The sequence below is a fragment of the Anabrus simplex genome, chromosome 8 (assembly GCF_040414725.1).
Source record: "Anabrus simplex isolate iqAnaSimp1 chromosome 8, ASM4041472v1, whole genome shotgun sequence".
Taxonomy (NCBI): Eukaryota; Metazoa; Arthropoda; class Insecta; order Orthoptera; family Tettigoniidae; genus Anabrus; species Anabrus simplex.
Genome location: NC_090272.1, coordinates 103,445,031 through 103,470,713, shown reverse-complemented (window position 1 = coordinate 103,470,713; position 25,683 = coordinate 103,445,031). Strand labels below are relative to the sequence as shown.

The window sequence follows — 25,683 nt, the reverse complement described above, 5'->3', positions numbered from 1 at the left end:
AATAACGGCTAAAACTGGTACTGTAAATTGTATTAAATACATCAATATAAATACACTGACTGACGGAGCAAATGCAACACCAAGAAGGAGTGGTCAGAACTTTATGCCAATTGCAGGGTAGACTGACGTCACTGAGGTATGCTCATGATGTGAAATGCGCCGCTGTGCTGCGCACGTAGCGAACGATAAATGGGACACGGCGTTGGCGAATGGCCCACTTCGTACCGTGATTTCTCAGCCGAGTCATCGTAGAACGTGTTGTCGTGTGCCACAGGACACGTGTGTAGCTAAGAATGCCAGGCCGCCGTCAACGGAGGCATTTCCAGCAGACAGACGACTTTACGAGGGGTATGGTGATCGGGCTCAGAAGGGCAGGTTGGTCGCTTCGTCAAATCGCAGCCGATACGCATAGGGATGTGTCCACGGTGCAGCACCTGTGGCGAAAATGGTTGGCGCAGGGACATGTGGCACGTGCGAGGGGTCCAGGCGCAGCCCGAGTGACGTCAGCACGCGAGGATCGGCGCATCCGCCGCCAAGCGGTGGCAGCCCTGCACGCCACGTCAACCGCCATTCTTCAGCATGTGCAAGACACCCTGGCTGTTCCAATATCGACCAGAACAATTTCCCGTCGATTGGTTGAAGGAGGCCTGCACTCCCGGCGTCCGCTCAGAAGACAACCATTGACTCCACAGCATAGACGTGCACGCCTGGCATGGTGCCGGGCTAGAGCGACTTGGATGAGGGAATGGCGGAACGTCGTGTTCTCCGATGAGTCACGCTTCTGTTCTGTCAGTGATAGTCACCGCAGACGAGTGTGGCGTCGGCGTGGAGAAAGGTCAAATCCGGCAGTAACTGTGGAGCGCCCTACCGCTAGACAACGCGGCATCATGGTTTGGGGCGCTATTGCGTTTGATTCCACGTCACCTCTAGTGCGTATTCAAGGCACGTTAAATGCCCACCGCTACGTGCAGCATGTGCTGCGGCCGGTGGCACTCCCGTACCTTCAGGGGCTGCCCAATGCTCTGTTTCAGCAGGATAATGCCTGCCCACACACTGCTCGCATCTCCCAACAGGCTCTACGAGGTGTACAGATGCTTCCGTGGCCAGCGCACTCTCCGGATCTCTCACCAATCGAACACGTGTGGGATCTCATTGGACGCCGTTTGCAAACTCTGCCCCAGCCTCGTACGGACGACCAACTGTGGCAAATGGTTGACAGAGAATGGAGAACCATCCCTCAGGACACCATCCGCACTCTTATTGACTCTGTACCTCGACGTGTTTCTGCGTGCATCGCCGCTCGCGGTGGTCCTACATCCTACTGAGTCGATGCCGTGCGCATTGTGTAACCTGCATATCGGTTTGAAATAAACATCAATTATTCGTCCGTGCCGTCTCTGTTTTTTCCCCAACTTTCATCCCTTTCGAACCACTCCTCCTTGGTGTTGCATTGTCACTGTCAGTCAGTGTAGAAAAGTATTGATTATATGGGAAATCTAGCTTTATAATTGTGATCGTTGGAACTATCAATACGGGGCTAATGAAGCTAATAAACTATCTCATGTACAAGGCAGATATAGTGCCACGAGCCCCAACCATTAGGTCAATAATCTCTTTTTCATTCAGCTGGCAGTTGTTTTTATTTATTTTATATAATCTCTTTTTCATTCGGTTGGTACTTGTTTTTGTAGAACGGTGAGATAGCGGTCCCGGTCTAGAAAGCCAAGAATAACGGCTGAGAGGATTCATCATGCTGACCAAACGACACCTCGTAACCTGCAGGCCTTTGGGCTGAGCAGCGGTCGCTTGGCAGGCCAAGGCCCTTCCAGGGCTGTAGTGCCATGGGGTTTGGTTTGGTTTAGTACTCTGCGGAAGGATATTAAATAGATATGGCATACATAATGACATAATTTTCATAGATTCTCCTAAAACATACATTCCTTCTAGGGAAACCTCAATTAACAGCCCTTCCTGCAATGCCACAAGATTGCAGTGGAAAAGTGCTAATACAGACTAAACAAATACATGGCATTAAGAAACTAGTTAAATATGTGGAGAGTCGTGTACTGAGTTTTTATGACAAACTTTTAAAATGGTCAACAACAGTGTGTGCTGAAAATCAAGACATTTAAAAAAGTCATGTAATTTTGTGTTACGTATCAAACAGCCATGTTTTGAATGTTTTATTGTTTGTTCTTGTAATCCTTTTTAGTAGTATTTCCTTCATTTAGTAAAGCATTACTAATTTTTATTGTTAAGTATAACAGGAAGCCTTAAATTTTGAAGTAATGATGGTAGGTACAATATATGGATCTGAAAAATATTGTACCCCTTAGAAACATTACTATTTGGCTAGGGAGAAATTTCAGTTCCAAAATTATTTTGAATACAAAAAGTAAATAAATTTACCTTAAAATTGGTAAATTGGTCTAATTTTAGTTTATTTTCCTTACAGAAATTGAAGTTCGGAGCTGAAAGGAATTAGCCTATGTCATTTTTATAAAATATCTGTTTAAAAATAATTATATGATGATACACAACTGCATACTGTCAGATATGTAGCAACTGGTAATAGTCTATAATATTGAATACGTGTCTTATACATATTGGCCATCATTTTGAAACTATAACGTTTCTTCCCTCTCTTGAAAAGTTGCAAAAGCTGACATAATGCCTTTCACCTCTGACCGATTCACATATATGTCAATGACAAGGATATCGTTGAAGAAGAAGGGGTATCAGAGAGGAACGAGAGGTCTTCCCCTTGTTTTTGACAACACCACATTATACCAAGGATGAAATGTGCAAAACTGTAAATACTGTTTGACACACGTCATATCAGTATTAAATAGTAATGGCACTGACTGCATAATATTATTAATGAACACTGGTTTTGGTTAGATCTTTTGCTTTATAGCAAAATTTTATTTTTAAAATGTTCAGGCCGCTGTCTTTTTGATCTGAGATCCAAAATTGTCATTCTTTGTTTAACCGTTTGCCTGTTTCTTTCTTTCTTTCTTCTAATGGTTGTATTACCTTAAATGGAGCATCTGCTCATTTTTATCCAGCTCTTCAAGTTCCCAGCTAATTATTTTACATTACAAAAGTATTTTAAATCTTTTCAGTCATGTTTCGTCTTCCTAGCATTTGTTTTATAATGCTGAAGGGTCTGAAATCCTGCATGCCAATCTCCACTTGGTTCTGTCCAGTGCATCGTCAGGATCTAGATGAGTGTAGCATATATCTTCCCATGTCCAAACAAACCAGCGTTTCTTGGGCCAGTCGCAAAGTCGATTTCCTGAGTGGGCAGCTGGTGATTGCAGAGAACTTCAATAGTTACCCCCCACTTCATGCAGGTTGCATTAAAACGAATGCAGGCATCTAGAAGAGTGCAGCTGTCAGTGCTAACTAAAGAACCAAGATCTTTGAATTGGTGTGAGATCCCTGCCATGTGTTTCAGTGGTTACTTTCAACTGTGGTCCACATTCCAGGTACTCTGCATTTTAATGTTTAAACTGCAGACAATTTTTTGCTAGTCTGTTGTTCCAATTCTGAACCTGCTCTTGGATGCACTGACGCTTCTCAACAGCCAATAGACATCACTGACATATAAAAGTGACCATGGGCGGGGCAATCAGAGGTCATACATAGGATAAATAAAAGTGGAGCACACTAACTCAAATTAGGAACTGGTGGCTATATTCCAGGAGAGATTAGTCTTTAGGAAAATAAAAGATAAAATATCTAAACATGATGGTCTTTTGAGATTATACCCTATGAAACGAGACAAACAGCTGGAAAACTTGACCTTTCTACTAAGATCTTGAGAAAGTAGAGCAAGGTATAAACCCAAGAAGCTTTCATGCATTGTTAAATCATCATCATCATCATCATCATCATCATCATCATCATCATCATCATCATCATCATCATTATCTGCTAAAGGTTATGCCTTATCCCTGCAGCCAACTTTCTCTGTCCATTGCCAGCATCTTCATTTCTACACAGGATCTGCAGTTCATTTGCAGCTTGAGGTTCTTGGTTTATGGAAGTCTCAGGCACAATCTTCCCATTTTTCCAAGAACTTTCTCTACCGTAATATTGCAAATGAACAGTTGTGTCTCGTTGGGGGTACAGACATTTTCACCTTCCTTTTTCACTGACGAGATTTCTCTTTTCATTTACTTCACCACACTTCAGCTGATTCTAGCCTGTCCTTTTCTTGCTTTCCCACGGTTCATGTTTCACTCCCATACATTAATACACTCTACAAACTGGTTTCAGGACAAGGTTTTATTGATTAACAAGTTCTTTTATTTTAGAATGCATTCTTTATCAAAACTATATATCCTCTTCATAACCTCCCTCATGCTTTAGTTATCATTAATGATAATATTTATAAGATAACAGAATCATGAAATTTCATCTAGTAAGGTTTTATCAAGTCTTATTACTGCCTCCTGTCTATAATAAAGAACCATGAATAAAAAATAATATAACAAGACAAATCACAACTTGACAGAGTGGAGAGATCCCATTTTTCTCTGCACTACAACTGTACAGCACAACACAATATAACTGTAACATTGTTTATAACTGCTGCTCAGTCATTCTTCTGTGTTTGTAAAGCTTGTATCTGAACTAACCTATCATCTCTTAAAGAGATGGTACTAAAGTTTTATGTAGAATATAGATTACAGTGTTACGAGAGGATCACCTCCATGCACAAAGAACTGCTCTCATGCCACTTCAATTTGCAGTTGAGTGTGTATACAGAGGTGTCAACCTCTGAAGTAGGTTATCCGTAATCCGTAATCGAAAGCATGCTCCACCCTTTTCGATAATGACACCCCCTTTGCCCTTCCCGACAGCAATATATTCTAAAGTATATCATATTACACAAAAACATTTGCTCACTACCAGTTAGTTCTGTGACAAAACATTCTTTGTAGCTTGTTTCGCACCCGGAAGCTGCTCTTCAGTGTACGTTTTCTTCAAGCACCCTTCCTCTGGCGATGACGTTTTCGTCTTCTGAACCATATGTGATTCCAGTGTAGATGACCTTAATGTAGGGCTGAATTATGTCTGATTTTTCCTATCAAAAATGGAAACTCTTTCTGTGGAAGAGTTATGTTAGGTACACTTAATGCTGCAAATTCAACATTACTTAAGGTTTTATCGAGGAGAAGAGCAGTGTAGAGATCCTTCATTCACAATGAACTTCTACCGCCTCACGAGTAACAAAAGGAAGTGACAATCGAATAAGTAACTTTGCCAACTCACAAGCATTACAACGTCAGTCATGCTCGAAACGACTGAACATTTTTACTTCTTTCCTTTTCCTCCGTAGAAAAGTATTTTTTCATGATAATGTTGCTTCTCCGTAATAATATTCACTTTCACCGTAATGCCGTAATTGTGAGGTGAAATCCGTAATATTTACGGACAATCCGTAATAGTCGGCACCTCTGTGTATGTCAAGTCTGGAACAATTCTGGACATGCCAGAATAGTTGACAAGGCCTACAACCTTGAAGAAGCTACATTGGCTTGTTGGAATTGAACCTCCTAGCAACCAATGAGAGGTGGTGGCAAAGAGTGAGTAACTATCAGTCGACAGGCTGAAAACTAACATCAAGGACAAGCTTCAAGACAACAGGAGCACTAACAGGGACACTACAGCAATCCCAAATGGATAAGTGGCATGCAAGATACAAGAATACTATGGATTAAATGACACCAAATGAGACCCTTCCTCCTGATCAACCGAGCTCGATAGCTGCAGTCGCTTAATTGCGGCCAGTATCCAGTAATCGGGAGATCGTGGGTTCGAGCCCCACTGTCGGCAGCCCTGAAGATGGTTTTCCGTGGTTTCCCATTTTCACACCAGGCAAATGCTGGGGCTGTACCTTAATTAAGGCCACGGCCGCTTCCTTCCACTTCCTAGGCCTTTCCCATCCCATCGTCGCCATAAGACATATCTGTGTCGGTGCGACGTAAAGAAAATAGCAAAAAAAAAAAATCCTCCTGATCATACAATGAACAGGTAACTTAAGTGTTATGAAGTGCACAACCTCCACAAATGCTGTTTCCAAGTGGAGTCTGTGATGTGTAGATATGGCACGAAGACAGTATCTCACATGCTCCAGTGCAACCTGTGTCTCTCCTAAGAGCTATATACAACACTAGCTGCACCAAATGTTTAAGGGGAGTTTGAAAGGCAAAAATGTGAATTTTTTGACATTTTTCAAAATAAGTCCTAAAATATTATTTAGTGTTTTATGAATAAAATGGTATATAATTTATCTCTGTGCGATTGCTAGAAGTATTTTATTTTTTATTTTATAACATTGCTTGCATATCCATCAGGCTGGTTGATTTTAGACATGCATCTCTTCATTTACGAATATCTCTGAAACTACTGCACGTAGAAGGCTGTGGTTTTCGTCTATCGATAGAAAATACTCGGCGCTCAATTTTAGTTACTCTTCTGTTTCAAATATGTCTGCTGCTATGCTTTTTTGTGTAAGGAATGTTGAATTTCATGTAAATTAGTGCCTCTGGAAGTGCTTCCGTGTAGTTTTATTGCTCTTATTTTGGTAAAGAAAGTATAAATATGCCTAGAAGTGCTAATCTATTCGTGAAACGTAAGTTTTGTGGCAACCAGCATTCTAAAATCATAAGACCATGTGGTTCACATGGGGTAGAATCCGCCAACAGTGTAGAAACAGATTGTCAAAATGTGACACCTAACAAGGAGACAGACACGCCCCCTATCTAAATTAGGTAAACATTTTAAAAAACCGGGATCTGGAAGGCTGAAGTTTCAGGGGAGTATTTTGAGCACAATAATTCTATAAATGAAGCAGTTATGGAAGCTATCAAGCCAATCTACAGAGACCTAGCTCATCCAGACCTTCTCAGAAACTGTTTACATGGGCGCAGTCAGAATCCCGAGTCTTTCAACAATATTATCTGGACCCGAGTGCCCAAAAATGTATTAATTTGTGGGGATAAGAACTTTGAAATGGGGAGTCAGTGATGCTGTATTAACATTTAATTGGAACATGGGAAGAGTAAGAGTGTTATCGCATCTAAACATCAACCCTGGCCGTCATACTATGAAGGGACTGCAACGTTTAGACAAATTAAGAATTGCCAAGGCACAGCGTGCAGCAGAGTTCAACACCAAAGCAGCAAGGTCATTGTGAAGGAAAAGGTTTTTAGAGAGGAGGGGTACCAGGAAGAGGATACTAACTATGCTGCGGAGTGCTTTTGAGCCTTAATTTTAAAATCTGAGTGAGTTCTTATAATTTCAAGTTTTAAACCTGATTTTCTCAAAATGACTTTTTTTACAATTGATGTACCTGTATCTGAAAAACTACTTGTGATACATACATGAAACTTTGTGAGATGCTTTATTATATCTTACTGTCCTTACTGAAGCAGAATAATAGCACAGGTTTCCATAGACATGAAGTAAGGAGTGTCCATCTAAAAATATTTTGTGTGAAAAATGGCACCTTTGAAAAAAATGTATATATCTCGTTCTTTTGGTTTCTATATTTTAATTCTAGTTCAGTCATCAACATAAATCATATAGAAATGTCAGCTGTAAAAAATTCGGAGTCGTATCTTCATTGGTTCCAAAAATATCGGAACATAATCTTGGCTTATTTAACATTGGCAGGATGGGCCTTTCAAACTCCCCTTAAATCCATGGTCAAGATGTATCGGTATTTACATATTGAAAGAAACCAAACCCCATGGCATTACAAAACCCTGATGGGCCTTGGTCTACCAAGCAACCGCTGCTCAGCCGGAATGCCTGCAGATTACGAGGGGATGCGTGGTCAGTGTGATGAATCCTCTCAGCCATTATTCTTGGCTTTCTAGACTAGGACCGCTGTCTCACGGTCAGACAGTTCCTCAACTGTTCTCATATATGCAGAGTGGGCCTTGATTTCATCCTCAGATCCTGGTAAAAATCCTTGATCTGGATAGGAACCAAAGGTTTCTTGGTAAAAGGCAGGCTCACTACCTCTAGACTGCAGGGACGACAAATATTTACATACTGTACATGTATTTTTGCAATTTACTTCATAACAGCCTGCAAGTTTGTGCTTCTAATGTTATTGTCTGTACGAAGTATCTGTATAACTAATTGTCTGTACGAAGTATCTGTATAACTAATAAAATTGCACATATATTGGCTGGAAATGTAACTAAAGCCACCCTTTTTAGAAGTTAGAAACAATGCCAAAGTTATTGAATTTTGCTGGTTACACTTTGTTACAGAGGACAACTCAATTTTCATTTATACATTCATCTTTCATGATTTCACTACTACTCTACCTTCACTTCTCCTTCTACCATAATACACAAAGTTAGGGCAAATCAATTTTATTTATACATTCATCTTTCATGATTTTACAACTACTCTACCTTCACTTCTATCATGCTACACAAATTTTTAATTTAACTTGTTTTACCGGTATTGTAAAACGTTAGTTTAAAGATAAATAACAGATCTAACACAATGAAAAATTACAGTTAATTCGTAACAATGTTTGAGTATCTGACTCTTGAGCCACAGTTTTTCAGTAAGATATTTATTTAGTTATTTGTTGTGGGTTCCAGGCAAATTTGTAATTCCTGCTGATCAAGTTCTAAAAGAAGAAGAAGGAGAGGATGGAGAAGTAAAAGGAGGAGACTGGTACTAACACACGTTGAAGCTTTAGAAGTGTTAGAAAACAAACATCTTGTATGTTCAAAAAAGTGAAGAAATAAAAAGTGAGAGATGGTTTTGAGTCAAGTATTGCAGGACTAAAAAAAGGATGAATCAGTGCCTATATGAGGGCTGAGACCTCAAATGAATATCGATGTTCTGAAAATTGATCCATGAACATCGATATTTCGATGCTTGTGTTACCTACGAATATTTACTGCAGAAAAGATTATAGGAATTTGGTGAATTAAAAATAAGAATTCTTATCTTTGGAGATGTCTTTGGTGACTAGGTAAGGTAAGGTAAGGTAAGGTATGGTATGGTATGGTAAAGAACCTCTTTTGGTCTAATAGCCAATGGGAACATAGAGGGTAAGGCTACAAAGTTTCTCGACCTCCAGTGCAAGAGATGATATACTTGTGTTGGAAAGTGGACAACTAGTACGAACATAATGTAAAGAAAGTAAGCTAAGAAAAGGAGAGGAGCATAAGCAAATAACAGGCTAGTGAGGGCAGAAGGAGCAACAGAATGGAGAGAAAATTACAAACCTGAAAAAACAAGGACAAACTCCACATCTTCATAAGCTGTCGTTTTCATACTCGATTCTCCTTGCATCAATCTCAGTTCTTCCACATCTATTTCTCCTCAGCTCCCAATAAGCTTGTTTCCACTCCTCAGTTTTATCAGGGGCGTGGGTGTCCACAATACACCGAGACACTCTCTCTTGGGAGAACTTCTTTCTTAAAATGGGAAGCGTACGATACTTGTAAAAGGAAAACAAAGATATTTTTAAGCTACTGGATTTCTTGTCTCCTATCTTCAAACACCTGAATAAAAAAAATTCTTTTCTCTTCATCCTACACTTTCCACGTAAAGAAGGAAGATCATTCAGGACTAATTTTTTACAATTGGCTTTACGTCAAACTGACACAGACAGGTATTATGGTGATGATGGGATAGGAAAGGCCTAGGAGTGGGAAGGAAGCGGCCGTGACCTTAATTAAAGTACAGCCCCAGCATTTGCTTGGTGTGAAAATGGGAAACCACAGAAAACCATCTTCACGGCTGCCGACAGTGGGGTTCAAACCCACTATTTCCCGGATGCAAACTCACAGCTACGCGCTCCTAACCACATGGCCAACTCACCCGGTCTGGTCACTATTAATACGAGAAGGTCCCCCCTTTCTCATGAAGCTAGGAAGCAGAAACAAGCTCAGGAGCTAAGAAAAAGTAGGTGGAAGAATTGGATTTGATGTAGAGAGAGAGCCTAACTTCTTACACACTGGTAATTTGTCACTCAACCTGCTAGATAACCTATGAACATACTGGCACATTATAGTTATTTTGTTCCTATTACTATGCATGTGCAGGAATGATTGCTTCTCATAGTCATCAATTCTCCGCTCCAGCAAGCCAGGTGAGGGTGTTTACAAGCTTCCAGCAGTTCGTCCCATCCATCCACAACTACTGTTCTACTGTTTTCTGATTTACATCAACTTTTGCAAGGACTTTGAAAATTTATTTTTGTCAAACATCATAAGGCCTCTATCTGGGGCTTTTCAATCACTGTATGCTATTAACATCCTATTTGGAGCCATCCTTCTCATTATGACTGCAATCTGCTTAATTCTAAGGTTTTCAACAGACTCCTGTTGAATCCAAGTTGTTGCTGGATATTCCATTCCTTATTTTGTCTCTCCTTGTCTTTTGAATAAAAGAAATGAGGCATGTCACTTCAGTGGCCTGTAAGTGACATTTCACAAATGATTGCTTCTACTGTATATGACAATCAAAGACATCTGATTTTTCTACTTTTGAACAACACTCTTAATCTACAGAATATAATATATAAAGTTATAATTTTGCTTGCCTCAAACCTTGTTTTTATCTCGGATTAGGTATTCAAAAGTGGATTCAGTTCAATTTTTGTCTGTCTGGATGTTTGTCTGAATATCATGGAGAAACAGCTTTGACAGAATTTCTTGAAGCAAACAAAGTCAATTAAAACAGCCAAAAAGCAATGGATGTTGAAGAAGTACAGTGAAATGGAAGAAGTTAACAGTGGTCATGATGCCTTTGGTGTACATTAAAAAAAAAAAAAAAAAAAGTAAAAGAAATATCAGGAATATACAGAATACAAATATCTGTGACCTTAATTGATAACTCTGATGTAACAATATTAAGGAGACGAATACAGGAAATGTCAAATTTCTACATTAATATCAGCAGTATCAAAAAACTAACCATAAACATTGTGAAGAAAGCTATTTCTAAATGACAACAGAGATATAACACAATAAAGAAATCTTAAATCTAATGGAACAAAGATGGTCAGTAAAAAACTATACTGCAAAATATAGGAAGTTACAGAAGCAAAAAAAAATAATAATAATAAAAAAAATAAATAAAAAAATAAAAAAAAAAGCTAAACAGTGATGGATGCAGAGTGCAGAGAAATGGAAGAAACCAAGAGTCATCATGCATTTTGGTTTTTTTTTTTTTTTTTTTTAAGGGAAAGAAATATCAGAAATATACAGATCATAAATACATCTGACCTTAATTGAAAACTCTGAAAAAACAATTGTGGAAGAACATGGAATAGCAGAAGAACGGACAGCCTACACAAACTACTTCTTCAGAGACAGTAGGGATGAGATACAGACTGTTGATAACTGCACTTCAGATTGTAAAATCTGAAGTCAGAAATACAACATGCAATTTCAATTGCACAAACAAGAAAATCTTTTGAACCTGATGGACTTCCACTAGAATTATTAAAGCTCATAGATGAAGAGAATTTAGATTCAATCACAAAATTAGATGCCTTTGCAGGCAAGGCCTAGTGTTTACATACCCCTGTGGGCGGGGGCGGTAGAATAACACCCATGGTAGCACCTGCCTGTCGTAAGAGGCGACTAAAAGGAGCCCCAGGGGCTCTCAACTTGGGAGCATGGGTTGGCAACCACGGGGCCCTAGCTGAGTCCTGGCATTGCTTCCACTTACCTGTGCTAGGCTTCTCACTTTCATCTATCATATCTGACCTATCTTAGTCAACTCTTGTTCTTTTCCGACCTCAACAGTATTAGATTGCGAGGGCTAAGGAGTCTCACTTTCATGCTCTTCGTGACCCTGGTTTTTCTTTGACTAATACCTTCATTTCTCAAAGTGTCAGATCCCTTCCTTCTTTTTTCTCGCTGATCAGTGTTATATAGAGAATGGTTGCCCAGTAGTAAAATGAAATGGCGTATGGCTTTTAGTGCCGGGAGTGTCCGAGGACAAGTTCGGCTTGCCAGATGCAGGTCTTCTGATTTGACTCCCGTAGGCGACATGCGTGTCGTGATGAGGATGAAATGATGATGAAGACGACACATACACCTAGTCCCCGTGCCAGCGAAATTAACCAATTATGGTTAAAATTCCCGACCCTGTCGGGAATCGAACCCAGGACCCCTGTGACCAAAGGCCAGCATGCTAACCATTTAGACATGGAGCCGAACTTGCCCAGTAGTATTTCCTTTTACAACAATAATTACCACCACCACTAGTGTCTATGTCCTCAGGTATGGGATAGATGAAATTTGTTACTTTCATTGACTTGTTCAGTCTCATCCTTAGCTTTGACAATACAAAAGTGACAGATCTGAGTGATGCTAGTAATGCCATTCCTTATGCAGCCATCTCCTGTTATGAATGGTGTGAAACTGTTGCTAATACAGTCGGTTGGTGCATCATTTCAGTTGGCTTGGCGGACTTATATGTAACAGCAATGTCTGGCTCAGCGATGAAAGCAACAGGAAACTACCTCACTCCATTTCCCTATTGTCCCTCTTCAGTGATGCTGTGACTGATGGCAGAGCTGTTGAGGATCAAATGAGCCTTCGGGCTGAATACTCGACATATATACTGTACATAAGCAAAATTATATAAATCACTGGTGAAATCCATCAAGACTGGTTAAAATCAACTTTTGTAACTATACCTAAGAAAACCCACCCAAAAAGTTGAAGTGACTATCTGATCAAATAAGTACTTCAGATATGGTACTCTGTCCCAACTCATTGTCTTTAGTATATCCCCCAAAATCTTATCAATTCCAGCTGCTTTTCTAGTTTTCAACTTTTGTATGTTATTGTAAATGTTGTTGTTATCATAGGTAAATTTTAATACTTCTTTAGTATTAGTCACATCCTCTACCTAGACATTATCCTTTTAACCAACAATCTTATTGTTATAAATTTATTGTAAATAGGGATTTGGTACCAAATTCAGCTATTGAAACATTCTTGTTTTTGTATTATTGCTGTGAATGACAGACAGAATAGGGATTTTAGATATATACAGTATATAGATTGTTTTAACTGGACAAAGATCCTCTCTTAACACTAATCAAAGGAAAAAATGGAAGAGGTCCAATTCTTTGAAGAATGAAAGTATGGTAAAAAGTTAGGGAAGGGCTACAAGGGGTGTAAAAAATAAGTACTCCCTAGGCCTCACAAACCTAGTACCATCAGGGTCAAAAGAGAACAAGACTTGACCAAGGCAGGTTGGATAGGATATATGAAAATGAAATCAATGTCAGTCTCAGCTAGGGGTCCTAGGTTGTCAACTCATGCTCCCAAGTTTATAGCCACTGGAGTCCCCTTTCAGTTACCTGACATGACAGGTACCATGAATATACTCTAACACAGAGCAAATGTACATTCTGGCAATGTGAAAACCCAAAAAACAGAAATATGGCACTCGTACCATCCTAAACTTACAGACCTATAAACCTGAGTGTGTCATCATTTCTATGTTCAGTCCTTTTATAGATGTCTGTCCTGTATTATTATTATTATTATTATTATTATTATTGTTGTTGTTGTTGTTCTTCTTGTTCTAGTGAAACGATTTTTAAAACTATTAATATAGCTGAACTAGACAAAATGCTTAAGACAGAAAGACGAAGAATTACAACATGGATAAATAAACAATATCAAGTTAATGGACAATGGAGAATAGCATCAAATAAAACAGTTTATAAGGAAACTGAACCGGTAGTGAGCATGATTAGGAAAAAACATACATCATTCTGTGGACATCTTATCAGAACACCTGACACCAGAATTACCGTAGCAGAAGAAATATTGAAAAATGATGGAATCGCAAGACCAAGATTAAATGATGATCATCATCATCATTTCTTCGCTCCAACAAGCCGGATGCGGTTGTGTATGAGCCTCCTCCGGTTTGTCCTGTCTATCCATAGATGTTACTCATATATGCGATGCCAATTTCAAGGTCCTTGAAAATCTGCTTCTCCCAAACATCAGGAGATCTTCCTCTTCGTCTCTTTACTTTTAGGGTCTCCAGCAAACTTCTTTCCAATCCAAGCTGCTGTTGGATATCCACATTCCTTATTTTATCCATTTTTGTTTTTTCTAGACAATAATGGAGGAAATTCATTTCTGTTGCCTGAAGATGATTTATTGATCCAGTAAGTGTTGCTGCTTACATCAATATACAGTAGGTATCAGATATATTTTGTATAAGCTGATCTTGGAAACTAATGGAAATGTTTCATCCCAAAGTATTTGATGTCAAGATTAAATGGATTATGGAAATTAAGAAGGATATTAAAGGACTCCAAATAACAATAGATTATCTTAAGAACAAAACAGACAAAATTACGATATTTCAAGACACACACAAGACCAAGATTAATAAAAGGTCTAATTGAAGGGCGTTTTTAATTGAAGAGAGGAAAGCAGCATCTCTCACAATAAAGAAATATTGGGCTGATAGAAAAGCAAAAAGTAATTGATTACAGTGGTCCAATGTAAGCCTTAAAATGTAAAATAAACAAACTATTCTACAGCTTTTCCCATGCCTGTGGGGTCATGGGTGTGAACTGTGTTGCTCATGTCGATTTGGCTGGGTGCCCTTCCTGATGCCAACTCTATGTGGAGAGATGTAATCACTATCGCGTGTTTCTGTGGTGGTTCATAGTGTGGTGTGATGTCTGAATATGAAAAGGAGTGTGTTGAGACAAACACAAACACTCAGTTCCCGAGCCAGAAGAATTAATCAGACGTGAGTAAAATCCCTGATCGTGCCAGGAATCAAATCCAGGACCCTCTCAACTGAAGGCCTCAATGCTGGCCATTCAGCCAAGGAGTTGTACTACTATTATTATTAAACTCTACTGTCAAGGTAGGTTTCAGCATGAAGAATGTGACACTTCCCTTGTTAGGAGGTTTTGTACTGTTACATACTGTATATATATATGAGAAAGACTTCAATGGAAATTATATTCTGCTCTGCCCTGTGTCAAAAAACTGATGTAAAAATACTACATTCATCAAGAAAAATACAACTAAAATAAAGAATATCAAACTGAATACAATACACTTACCTCACTATCTTCAGCTGGTATATAATCCATCATAGTTTCCACGTTATCTATACAGCATGCAACAGTTCCTATCGATTTCTTTCTTGCAGAACGCTGAGGCTTACGAAGTGCATTTAGGTCAGTTTTTGATGTTCCACGAGACTTCTAAAAATCAAACAATTACCTCATATAATATTAGTCAGCTGCTTGGGTGATAATTTCACTTACATTTAAAAACTTCAAGGTCACAGCCTCCAGAGGAAAAGAATGGAAAAGGCTCCCAATCTTGCAGCGATAAATAACTTAAGAGAAAGGCAGTGTGGAGTCATATTAGAAATCAAAGACTTGAGATTTAACCCTTTGTTGATGATAACAATAAAATAAATTTTTAGGTATTTTATTGAATGTACAAATAAATAATAAAAAAGTTATAGGACTCATGACTCTTGCTGAGCATTAAACTGTCTTGCTGACAACAAAGTTATCTTTCACAAAGTTGCACATCAAAATCACAACAGATATAGTACTGTACATAGCACTCAAGTAACTAGGTATATAGTTATTATGGAGTATAACTAAGGAAATTAGATGGTCAGATTATTTCCTTAGTTTGCCACCATCACAGGAGAAAAATATCAGTGGATGGAATTTAAGTACCCATCCAAGTGTGTGCACTTCCATGTTAGCTTATGTGAGTTTTTTTTTCCATTACACATTTCACAATCTGAATAAGGCCTGGACACAATCTTCCTTATGCTGCACACTTTACATCACCCTTTGACTGTCATCTTTGTCCTGGTAATGAAACTACAGTAAAAGGAATTCTATTTAACCTCAAAAGTGAGATAAACAAGTCCCCCATGGTCAGATGCAGTGCAAGTGCTGCCAATGGGTGGAACTTGAAAGACTTCATCATCAAGAAAGAGTTAAGAAACCTACAGCACTGAGATCATAAGATAATGAAGTGCCTGACAAAAGTTAGACAGGAAAGATGGAACCTGGTACAATTAAGAGGAAGCAATGCAGGATTCAGTTCAAGATTGGTATACTTGATTGAGTAAGCTGAGAAAGTATGATAAAAAGGAATTGTTCCATCATAACTGTATTTGACTTTGTTCTCCAGCCTTGAAAAATATCTAGTGTAAGTTCAGACAGCAATGGCCAATATACTTTTTAACTTATTTATCAGTCCACCAACTAAAATGCAATATACTTCCCATCTGCTTCCATACCATGAAAACTTCCAACAAATACATACAAAATTATATATGTTCATGTCTCCTCCTTTTACACCCACAACTCCTTTGATGTATGAATTACCTTAAGGAATTGGAAGTACCATAAACTACCTCTCATAGCACCCACTTTCTCACCCTTAATACACCCCTTTTGGATATTGTTTCACCATTATTATTTTTTATTTGGTTCACAAGCACGTATCATATACAGGATGGTCGGAAATAACATGAACCGGGTATGTGTGCGTTCGAGTGTTGGTCGTAAGTAATTTGAAAGAAATAATTCGATATCTCATGTCGCCGTCATTTTATCAGCTGCTGAAATTAGCCAATCAGATTTAGAAGTATTATTGCAGATCACACTCTTTCTAAAACAAATGTTAGTAGAAGCCTTTTATTTTGAAGCAATGGGTTATTAAACATTATTTTCTGGTCATACTCTTAGGCAATGAATTGGGGGTTACACTCAACAATGTGCGATCACGAGGAATGACTTTGGCTGCTATTTTGAATAAACTTCGACCAACTTGAAGGAGTGAGTTCAACAATCGCGACCTATGCGCACTTTAAGATGCAGACGCCAGTCCACTTTCTGACAGATTTTAATTTTGTCTTCATTAGTAAGGAATTTCATGACTTTTTCCGTATCCATAACTAGGCTATCACAAGACAAATATGCAGCACATTAGTCGATTTTACATGATTATGTTCCTAATCCAGATATAGGCTACTGTATCATGCGACAAATATTTGCTACACTTCACTGTACCACTCACCAAAAAATAATTTTCTAACTTCTGAATGGAAAGCGGAAAACAAGCACAAACAGGCTCACTGTATTATTCAGCAATCTTGCTGCTAACCGGCAAGCAAAAGTGAACATTCCTGAGCCTAACGGCTTGCTCCCTGAAGGTGAACTTTCCTGTGAAGTTCAGGAATTCAAGGCCTTCCCCCGTAATCACACAACTGTGGTGATGGCTCTTACCTGAGTTGGATATCATGTTTCTTTCACAAGGGATGACAAATTAACATTTTCAGTGCTAGGAATAATGTGATCGTACTCGCACTAAGTGGTAATAGCGAAAATTTGACGCAATATGTATATTTAGTTATATGTTTCTAATCCAGATATAGGCTAATGTAACATGCAACAAATATTCACTACACTTCATTGTACCGCTCAACACAAAATAAATATATAACTTCTGAATGGAATGTGAAATTCAACACAAACAAGCTCACTATGTTATTCAGTGATCACACTGCTAATGGGCAAGCAAAACTGAACATTCCTGAGGCTAACGGCTTGCTCCTCGAAGGTGCAACTTATCCTGTGAAGTTCAGGAATTTAAGGCCTTTTTCCGTAATCACGCAACTGTGGCGACTGCTCTTACCCGCGTTGGAAAAAACATTTCTATTACAAGGGATGACAAATAACATTTTCAGGGCTAGGAAAAATGTGATCGTACTAAGCGGTAATTAGGCATAGATATCAAGGATAAGCTAATAAAAAACCACCTATTCAATACTTTCCACGTTTAATGTGGTTATTATCTACATGATTTTATGTAGACTTATTTAGGTCAGGTACATGTTTCACCCATTATTTTGGGCATCTTCAGCCTGTAAACAACCTTTAGGTCAAGGTTTGGGACCTTTTTAACCAATATAAACATACCAATATATACACTATATACAATATATATAAACATTAATGAACTCTTAAGATGGGTAACATAAGTTAATCAGTTAAGTTTTTTGTTCCTAATCTATCTTATATGAAAAATGTCCAAAACTAAAATGGATCTTCTTTTTGGTAAAGAGGGTTACATATCGGGGTTTATGTGACCCCTATATCATATTAAGTTCTTGACGTACCGTGTCTGGTGACAGGATGTGTCGTCAACAATAAGTGGAGATTTGAACTGATTGTTGCTTGTAGGTTGGTCAAGATTGAAAAATATAAATTTAAATGTGTTTTAACTTGGCAGTTCTATTCTGGTTAACTTAAAATGTTCAAAAATAAAAATAAATTGAGACGGATCTTTTTCATACGTCTTGAGAAGGGGTGATATTAAAACTGGGGCTTATTTGACCCACGATTTTCATTTTCATGTTCTTGACATAACTAATATTTAAATGTGTTGTCATGCACAAGTGGAGATTTAAAAACCGATTGTTGTAGGTGGACTGGTCAAGAACGTTGTGAATGAAACTGTTAGCGTCTTGACTTTGGGTCTCGTGTAACGTCAAGGAATTGACAAGAGTACAATAATAAGCTGTTTCATAGTTTTAGGCTGCTGCTTAATTGAGAAGGAACTTGTAACTAAGCGGTAATAGCGAAAATTTGTGACGTGATAAGTGAAGTATTTTATTATTGGTTTAATAAGATGAGAATCGCAAATTTATGATGTGTTAAGCGGGAAACCATGTTAATGAGGAATGCACTAATGAGGTTTCACTGTGTATAAAACAAGTAGATTATCAAATACAGTTTCAGATATACAAATATCTATGGTCAAATAATCTTCACCCATGGGCCACTGCAATAGCACTGTGGTGACCCTCCAACAATTCTTGTGCTGTAAAGGTGAATGAAGACATTTCACATTTGTAAAAGTGATGAATTTTTTTAAATCTACCTACATTCGCAGAGTTCTGTTCCTTCCAGGTGTCCCCATTTATGTATATTAACTTTGCATCCCCAAATACCACATCAAAGTCTGTTGAGGGACTTCCAGATTTCCCAGTCTGTATCATGCCCTGCAGATAGACATTCTTTGGCCGTTATCCACTCTGACAAAGGTGGTACGGTGGAATGCCATAACCATATCCTGGCTACCTCAGATCTTGCAGACAGCACCACTGTGGTCTGTACAAAATTTTTACTTGATCTAAGTTATTCCCTTGAACGCTGGTGACCAAAGAGATGATGATGATGATGATGATGATGATGATATCTGATTCTTCTCTGAAGTTGCTACCAAACAGATGATGATCATGAAGTGTGACTGACTTTCTTTGTTCAGTTTGTACCTTGACCTCATAATGCATTTCAGGAAGAGAGTAGAGTTTGTAGACAAGTGTTGGTTTCAGGCAGGTGGGTACCCCAGTTTACCCTGTCAATTTACGAAGAATGTTATTTCTTGTCGAGACCTTTATTTGGTGTTCAAACAATGTCTTGCAGGACAGTGCCAAGTGCTGAACGACAGTAATCTGGGTTCAGGCATCTGGAAGTTTCATCATCTGAGGCAACAAGGGAGCCAAGGTATTTAAAACAAGTAGTTTTGGTGAGATCTTGGCCATCAATTTGGATGGTACCGTCTATGTGCAAGCCAAAATTATTCTGTTTTCTCATGTTGAGCACCAAGCCATTTTCATCCAAACCCTTTTATTCAATGCTAGGGGCAACTCCTATTTCTCTGATGCAAATAAGTCATAATTTCTTCAGATGACCACTGGGTTATACTGGAAAGCTATCTCTGCGATCAAACGCTCAACACACTTTGTAACATGTCCATGCCATATGAGGCAAGCTTCTTGGCACCACTCCCACTCATTATCCAACATCTGCATCCATGATGTGGGCCATATTGTAAATATTCTGTTTTCTCATATTGAGCTGCAAACTACAGTTGAACCTGACTTATACGTGTATCAAGGGGAAGAGAAAAAACTACTTGTAACTCAGAATTACTTAGAAATCAGACTTACGTAATACATCACATATTTAGTGAAAAACAAATGGAATATACCTATATGTGTAAATACTTGCAAATAATAAATACATTATGACAGAAAGTATTATTTTGAACTTGGCCCAGCCTTAAAGAAATCAGATAGTTTGGCTTGTTTCACTTTTCTTGCATTAAGAGTATAAATCTCCTTTAGCAATTTGGTAAAGAATTCAAGGCATTTTCACTACAACTTTGCGCACTGATGTAACGCCTACACACTTCAATTGCACTTAACACTTCATTCAATTCAGGTGTCAAGATTGAAGTCGTTATCTCCATCTCCAATGTCACTATCGCTTGTAGCTGGTCCATCACCTCCGCGTTGTTGGCATACATCAGCAATAATCTCTTCATCCGGTAGTTCACCACATACAGCCAGATTGTCATCGAAATGCACAAAAGTATCGAATTCTACACCTTCCGGTAGCGTTAGCTCATTGCCAGAAAAAACTGCAAATAATAAATACATTATGACAGAAAGTATTATTTTGAACTTGGCCCAGCCTTAAAGAAATCAGATAGTTTGGCTTGTTTCACTTTTCTTGCATTAAGAGTATAAATCTCCTTTAGCAATTTGGTAATGAATTCAAGGCATTTTCACTACAACTTTGCGCACTGATGTAACGCCTACACACTTCAATTGCACTTAACACTTCATTCAATTCAGGTGTCAAGATTGAAGTCGTTATCTCCATCTCCAATGTCACTATCGCTTGTAGTTGGTCCATCACCTCCGCGTTGTTGGCATACATCAGCAATAATCTCTTCATCCGGTAGTTCACCACATACAGCCAGATTGTCATCGAAATGCACAAAAGGATCGAATTCTACACCTTCCGGTAGCGTTAGCTCATTGCCAGAAAAACTTCGTCCCCATAACCATCATTAGAGGCAACCTCTTCTGGTAAGACACCAGCTTTGTGGAAACAGTTGCTGATTGTGGAGGACGACACCTGCTTCCAGGCAGCTGAAATAAAGTCCATGGCTTGTAGCAAATTAATGGAGAGAGGTTCATTTCCTACATCACTCAGTGTTATTAAATGTTGAACCAGCATTTTTCTATAATGCACTTTGAAATTTGCAATGATGCCCAAATCAAGCGGTTGTAGAACATTGGTACAGTTAGGAGGGAAAAATTCCATTCTGACATTCTCCTGAACGATTTGAGGTGGATGTGCTGCACATCGATCCATAAGAAGAAGGATCTTCTTCTGTTTCTCTTTCATTTTAATGTCCAGTTTTTTCAACCACTGTTCCATTGGATTAATGTTCTTTAGGTTTTGTTTTCACACCCTTAAAACACCTGGATTCTTCGATTTTCCTACCACAAGTGGAGGAAGTTTGTCAGATCCATCTGCATTGGTGGCGAGAAGTACTATTACACGAATTTTACTTTTCTTCCCTCCATGGCATGAGTCACCTTTTTCAACTAATGTTTTATTAGGAAGGAGATTAAAGAATAGGCCGGTCTCATCACAGTTTTAGATGTTTGGAGGCTGATAATCGCTTACGATACCCAGCAGAACCTCTTCTTTCCAGTGTTGTACCGTGACGTCGTTTGCAGATTTTGAGACACCGCAAATTGTTCTGCCTGTGATTCCATGACGATCTTTAAATCCTTGCAACCATCTTGATTAAGCCTTGAAAGCAGGAGTGATACTCATCATTTTAGCTAAATCTATCGCCTTTGCCTTCAGCATGTCTCCATAGAGCTGCAGCCCGCTTTTGCTGGAACCATGAGAAAAGTGCTTTCTCCAAATCTACGTACCATCCTTCTTGCTGACGGCTGCACTTTGCTGTTTTGAACCCAGATTTAAGAACTCCTCCAAAATGGCGTTTCTTTTACTGAGGACTGTACATAGCGTGGTATAAGCAATCCCTAAGTCTGAAGCGATTTCCTTTTTTGTTTTGTGTGGATTAGCGTTCACTTCTCGTTTAACTTTTACTTTTTCTGTTCTCCATAGGTAATCAAAAACAACTGAATAACAAAACTACTGTTCACCAGTAAACACCAGGTACCGGCATCGTGGACATTTTACTTCTCCGTTGTTCCCACAAAAGAAATTCTCATATTCAAACAAATTTACTGTATTTTCTTTTGTTTCTGCACCGAAACCGCCCATTTTGCTTACAATGTATCTTAATCTTTGGCAGCGTGTCAAAAGTGACGAAGGTAGAGGATGAGCAAAGGGGACTCGCCTTTGTTAAGTCGCAAGTAAGTAAGGGTCAACAATGTCACTCGGCGAAACTCAGTGTTATGTTTCATCACCGAAACCCTATCGCTCTACTTCCGCCAATGCCGACAAAGAGGAAACTTCGTAAATACAGTAGTTTCTTTTTTAAAAAAGCACATTCTCATTACAATTACGCAAAACTCATTTATATTTCACTGGCACTTAATACGTACAACAGCGAATTACGAATAAACGGATTACATATAAGTAAAGTTTAATTAACACGCTTTTAAATTACATTTTGCCGGGTCCTAAAGGAAATTACGTACAAATACGAATTACGTAGAACAGAGTTACGTATAAAGCAGGTTCAACTGTATTTTCATCCAAACTTTTTTCCAGTGCTTTCCCTGATTTTCCAAATTCTGATGAGTCTAATCCACAAGAAGCTTATGTTTCGTGATAGCAGGCCAGCATTCTGTGCCGTTAAGTGTTACGGGTCTAACCATGGAGGAGGAGGAGGGGGGGGGGGGGGCTGGTATGTGGTTAAAATGGTACATGTAGCTCACCTGCACTGTGGGTATGCCTGAAAAGAGTTACACCAACTCAGGATGAGAACATACATTTACATTTTAGAAATGTCAAATAAACTGGAAGGGAGGAAACTAGATAAGGAAATAAGGGAGATGACAAGATTTTTCTTTTTGTTACTTGTTTAACATTGTATTAACACACCAAAGGATGGGAAAGGGCTAGGACTGGGAAGGTACAGCCCCAGCATTTGCTTGATGTGAAAATGGGGAAACTATGGGAAAACCATCTTCAGGATTGCCGACGGTGAGATTCGAACCCACTATCTCTCAAATGCAAGCTCACATCTGTGCAACCCTAACTGCACAGCCAACTCACTCGGTAATGGCAAGATTAAGTACAATGGATCAAAGCAGGAATTCAGATGTTGTAATGGAATAATAAGAATGCTGCTGCTTTGAGATGTACTGCGTGTGTATAGATGTCCAATGGTCCTAGTGTGTTAAAGGCATCTAACTTAGAGAGAGAAGTCGGCATATCCATATCCTGTATACTAAATTTTGAAATCTCTTCTGGTTTATCCAATGTAAACATTTCAGACATCCCCTGCATTTGAGTTTGTAAACACAAGGTAAATTATTCATGTCTACAAGCTGGTTGCTATTTTCGGATTTATTTCTGTCAATAATTGCTCTTTGTTCTGAATACTGTCTTGTATCCTAATTTTTGTTGTTGTTGTTGTTCAGGTAGGACGGGTGAGTGAGAGGGGGGTTTAAATGAGTCATGTTGCAGTAATAGCATTGCATAATGTAGGAAGACAGCCTTCAGACCAGGAGTATATCTGATCTTCTGAGGTCAGCTAGGATACCATAGCTCAATAATACCATGAAACAAAGAAATCAGTGTCAATCAATCAATCAACCAACCAACCAATCAATCAATCAATCAATCAATCAATCAATCAATCAATCAATCAATCAATCAATCAATCAATCAATCAATCAATCAATCAATCAACATTTATCAGCTGTTAGGGCAGTCACCCAGGTGGCAGATTCCCTACCTGTTTCTTTTTTTTTTTTTTTTACCTGGTCTTTTCTTAAATATTTGCAAAGAATTTTGAAATTTATTGAACATCTCCCTTGGTAAATTATTCCCATCCCTAACTCATCTTCCTATAAACGAATATTTGACCCAATTTGTCCTCTTGAATTCCAACTTTGCCTTCATATTGTGATTTTTCCTACTTTTAAGAACACCACTTAAACTTAATAATGAACGCAGATTTTCGTGGCTCATTGTATTAACGTAAAGAAATAAATGAATACTGGATTAAAGCCACTATATATTTATTTAATGAAGCCGAGCTTTCAGCCAAATTGCATTGGCCTTCATCAGGGCATGTTAAGTTCTGCCTCCGAACTATCCACGGCCTACCCCACTAATTGGACTCAAAGATTGTCGTGCTATGATTCACTGCCCTCTGTCAACAGTTTCATAAGTGCGTCCCACTGTTCCATGGTGGTGTTATGCATGTATTTCTGCAGTACAGGTCTCCATGCATTTGATAACTTGAAGCCGTCTTCCCTGTTGATGCTATTTGGGCGCAGCTCTATCTCTATGGCTTCCCTTACCAGTTAAGCATAGAAGTCTTTTACAGGCATGATGACCTTCGCCTGTAAGTAAAATTCTTTCTTGAATAAAATTACTGTGTCCACCTATTCAATACAATTATATTTTTTAGTGATTACATTCTACATAAGATTAGTATTAGGGTGAAGATGCCCGAAACTAGGGGAAAACATGTCCCTAACTAGCATTTATATTTCATGTAGAATGTAATCACTACAAAATAAAATTGTATTGAATAGGTGGACACAGTAATTTTATTCAAGAAAGAACTTTACTTATTGTATCTTCAATACGGAACAAAATGAGATTAGTTACTTGTGACCTTCGCCTGGTCAAAGAGGATTTCATGATCTGTACTGTAGAAATGTTCTGCTATGGCAGACTGGCTTATGGCATTCTCCATTGAGGATGAAAGAGTGACATTCTTTACCGACCTAATGTGTTCTTTCACCCTGGTGCTGCCATGCCAATATATGAGCAACCACAACCACATGGAACTTCATACACGCCTGGTGTTTCAAGATGTGGTTTTTCTTTGAATGGTCGAAACAGGGATTTGATCTTCCGGTGAAAACTGGGTCTCTGAGTTGACTGTCCAGGTGGCTTCATGCCCGTATTAGTAACACCTTGGTAAAAAAAAAAAACAAAAAAAAAAACCCTGTATATTACCAGGACAAGAGAAATCGCATGGTAGTTGTTTAGGTCAAAAGTCTCCTTTCTTACGGAGGGGATGAATCAGAGCTGAGGTCCAATCATGTGGCAATTTCTCTGTTTCCCAGATGTTCTGTATGATGTCATTGAGCTTGCTCACGGCATTGCTTTCAGCACATTTCCAGAGTTCATCAACAATGGAGTCCTCTCCAGCTGCCTTACTATTCTTAAGAAGTTGAATGATTTCAGAAACTTCTTCCTGTGTAGAAGGCAGCAAATCCGGGCTTGGTGTGGTTTGTTTGTAATCAAAATCTTTACTAGATGGATCACAATTGAATACGTTCTTAAAGTACTGGGCTAAAAGGCGGCAATTATCCTTGTCATTAAAAGCCAATTTACCCTGTGAGACTCTGAAGTGAAGATTAGTTTGTTTATGTGCCAGAAAGTTGCCCGCTATATTTCTGTATTTTTTCTCTCTTCCCAATTGGGCATAGAAATTGCCAAGCCGCATGATGGTATGTATCTCTGGAATTTTTAGAGAGAATATCTTCTAGGTCTTCCCGGAATTTATCAGTTCTGTCGGGATTGTGCTTGTTGTCTTGGTTGATTGGGGCGTGTGC

The 25,683-nt window shown here is 38.8% G+C and overlaps 2 protein-coding genes across 9 annotated transcripts in view; one reads left to right on the top strand and one right to left on the bottom strand.

Annotated features, from left to right (window-relative positions):
* LOC136878860 (paxillin) overlaps positions 1-8,986 on the top strand; it is a 113,854-nt gene extending 104,868 nt beyond the window's left edge. For all 5 annotated transcript variants that reach the window (XR_010860855.1, XR_010860856.1, XR_010860851.1 and 2 more), the window contains one exon: positions 8,640-8,986. Coding sequence is in view for 1 of the 5 variants with exons in the window: in XM_068229040.1 (XP_068085141.1) it covers positions 8,640-8,722 (83 nt within the window). In the remaining 4 variants the exon portion in view is untranslated. The remainder of the gene's footprint in view (positions 1-8,639) is intronic.
* Positions 1-25,683, bottom strand: part of LOC136878858 (uncharacterized) — a 317,293-nt gene that overhangs the window by 206,889 nt on the left and 84,721 nt on the right. For all 4 annotated transcript variants that reach the window (XM_067152397.2, XM_067152398.2, XM_068229039.1 and 1 more), the window contains exon 6: positions 15,122-15,265. In XM_067152397.2, coding sequence (XP_067008498.2) covers positions 15,122-15,265 — 144 coding nt within the window. The remainder of the gene's footprint in view (positions 1-15,121; positions 15,266-25,683) is intronic.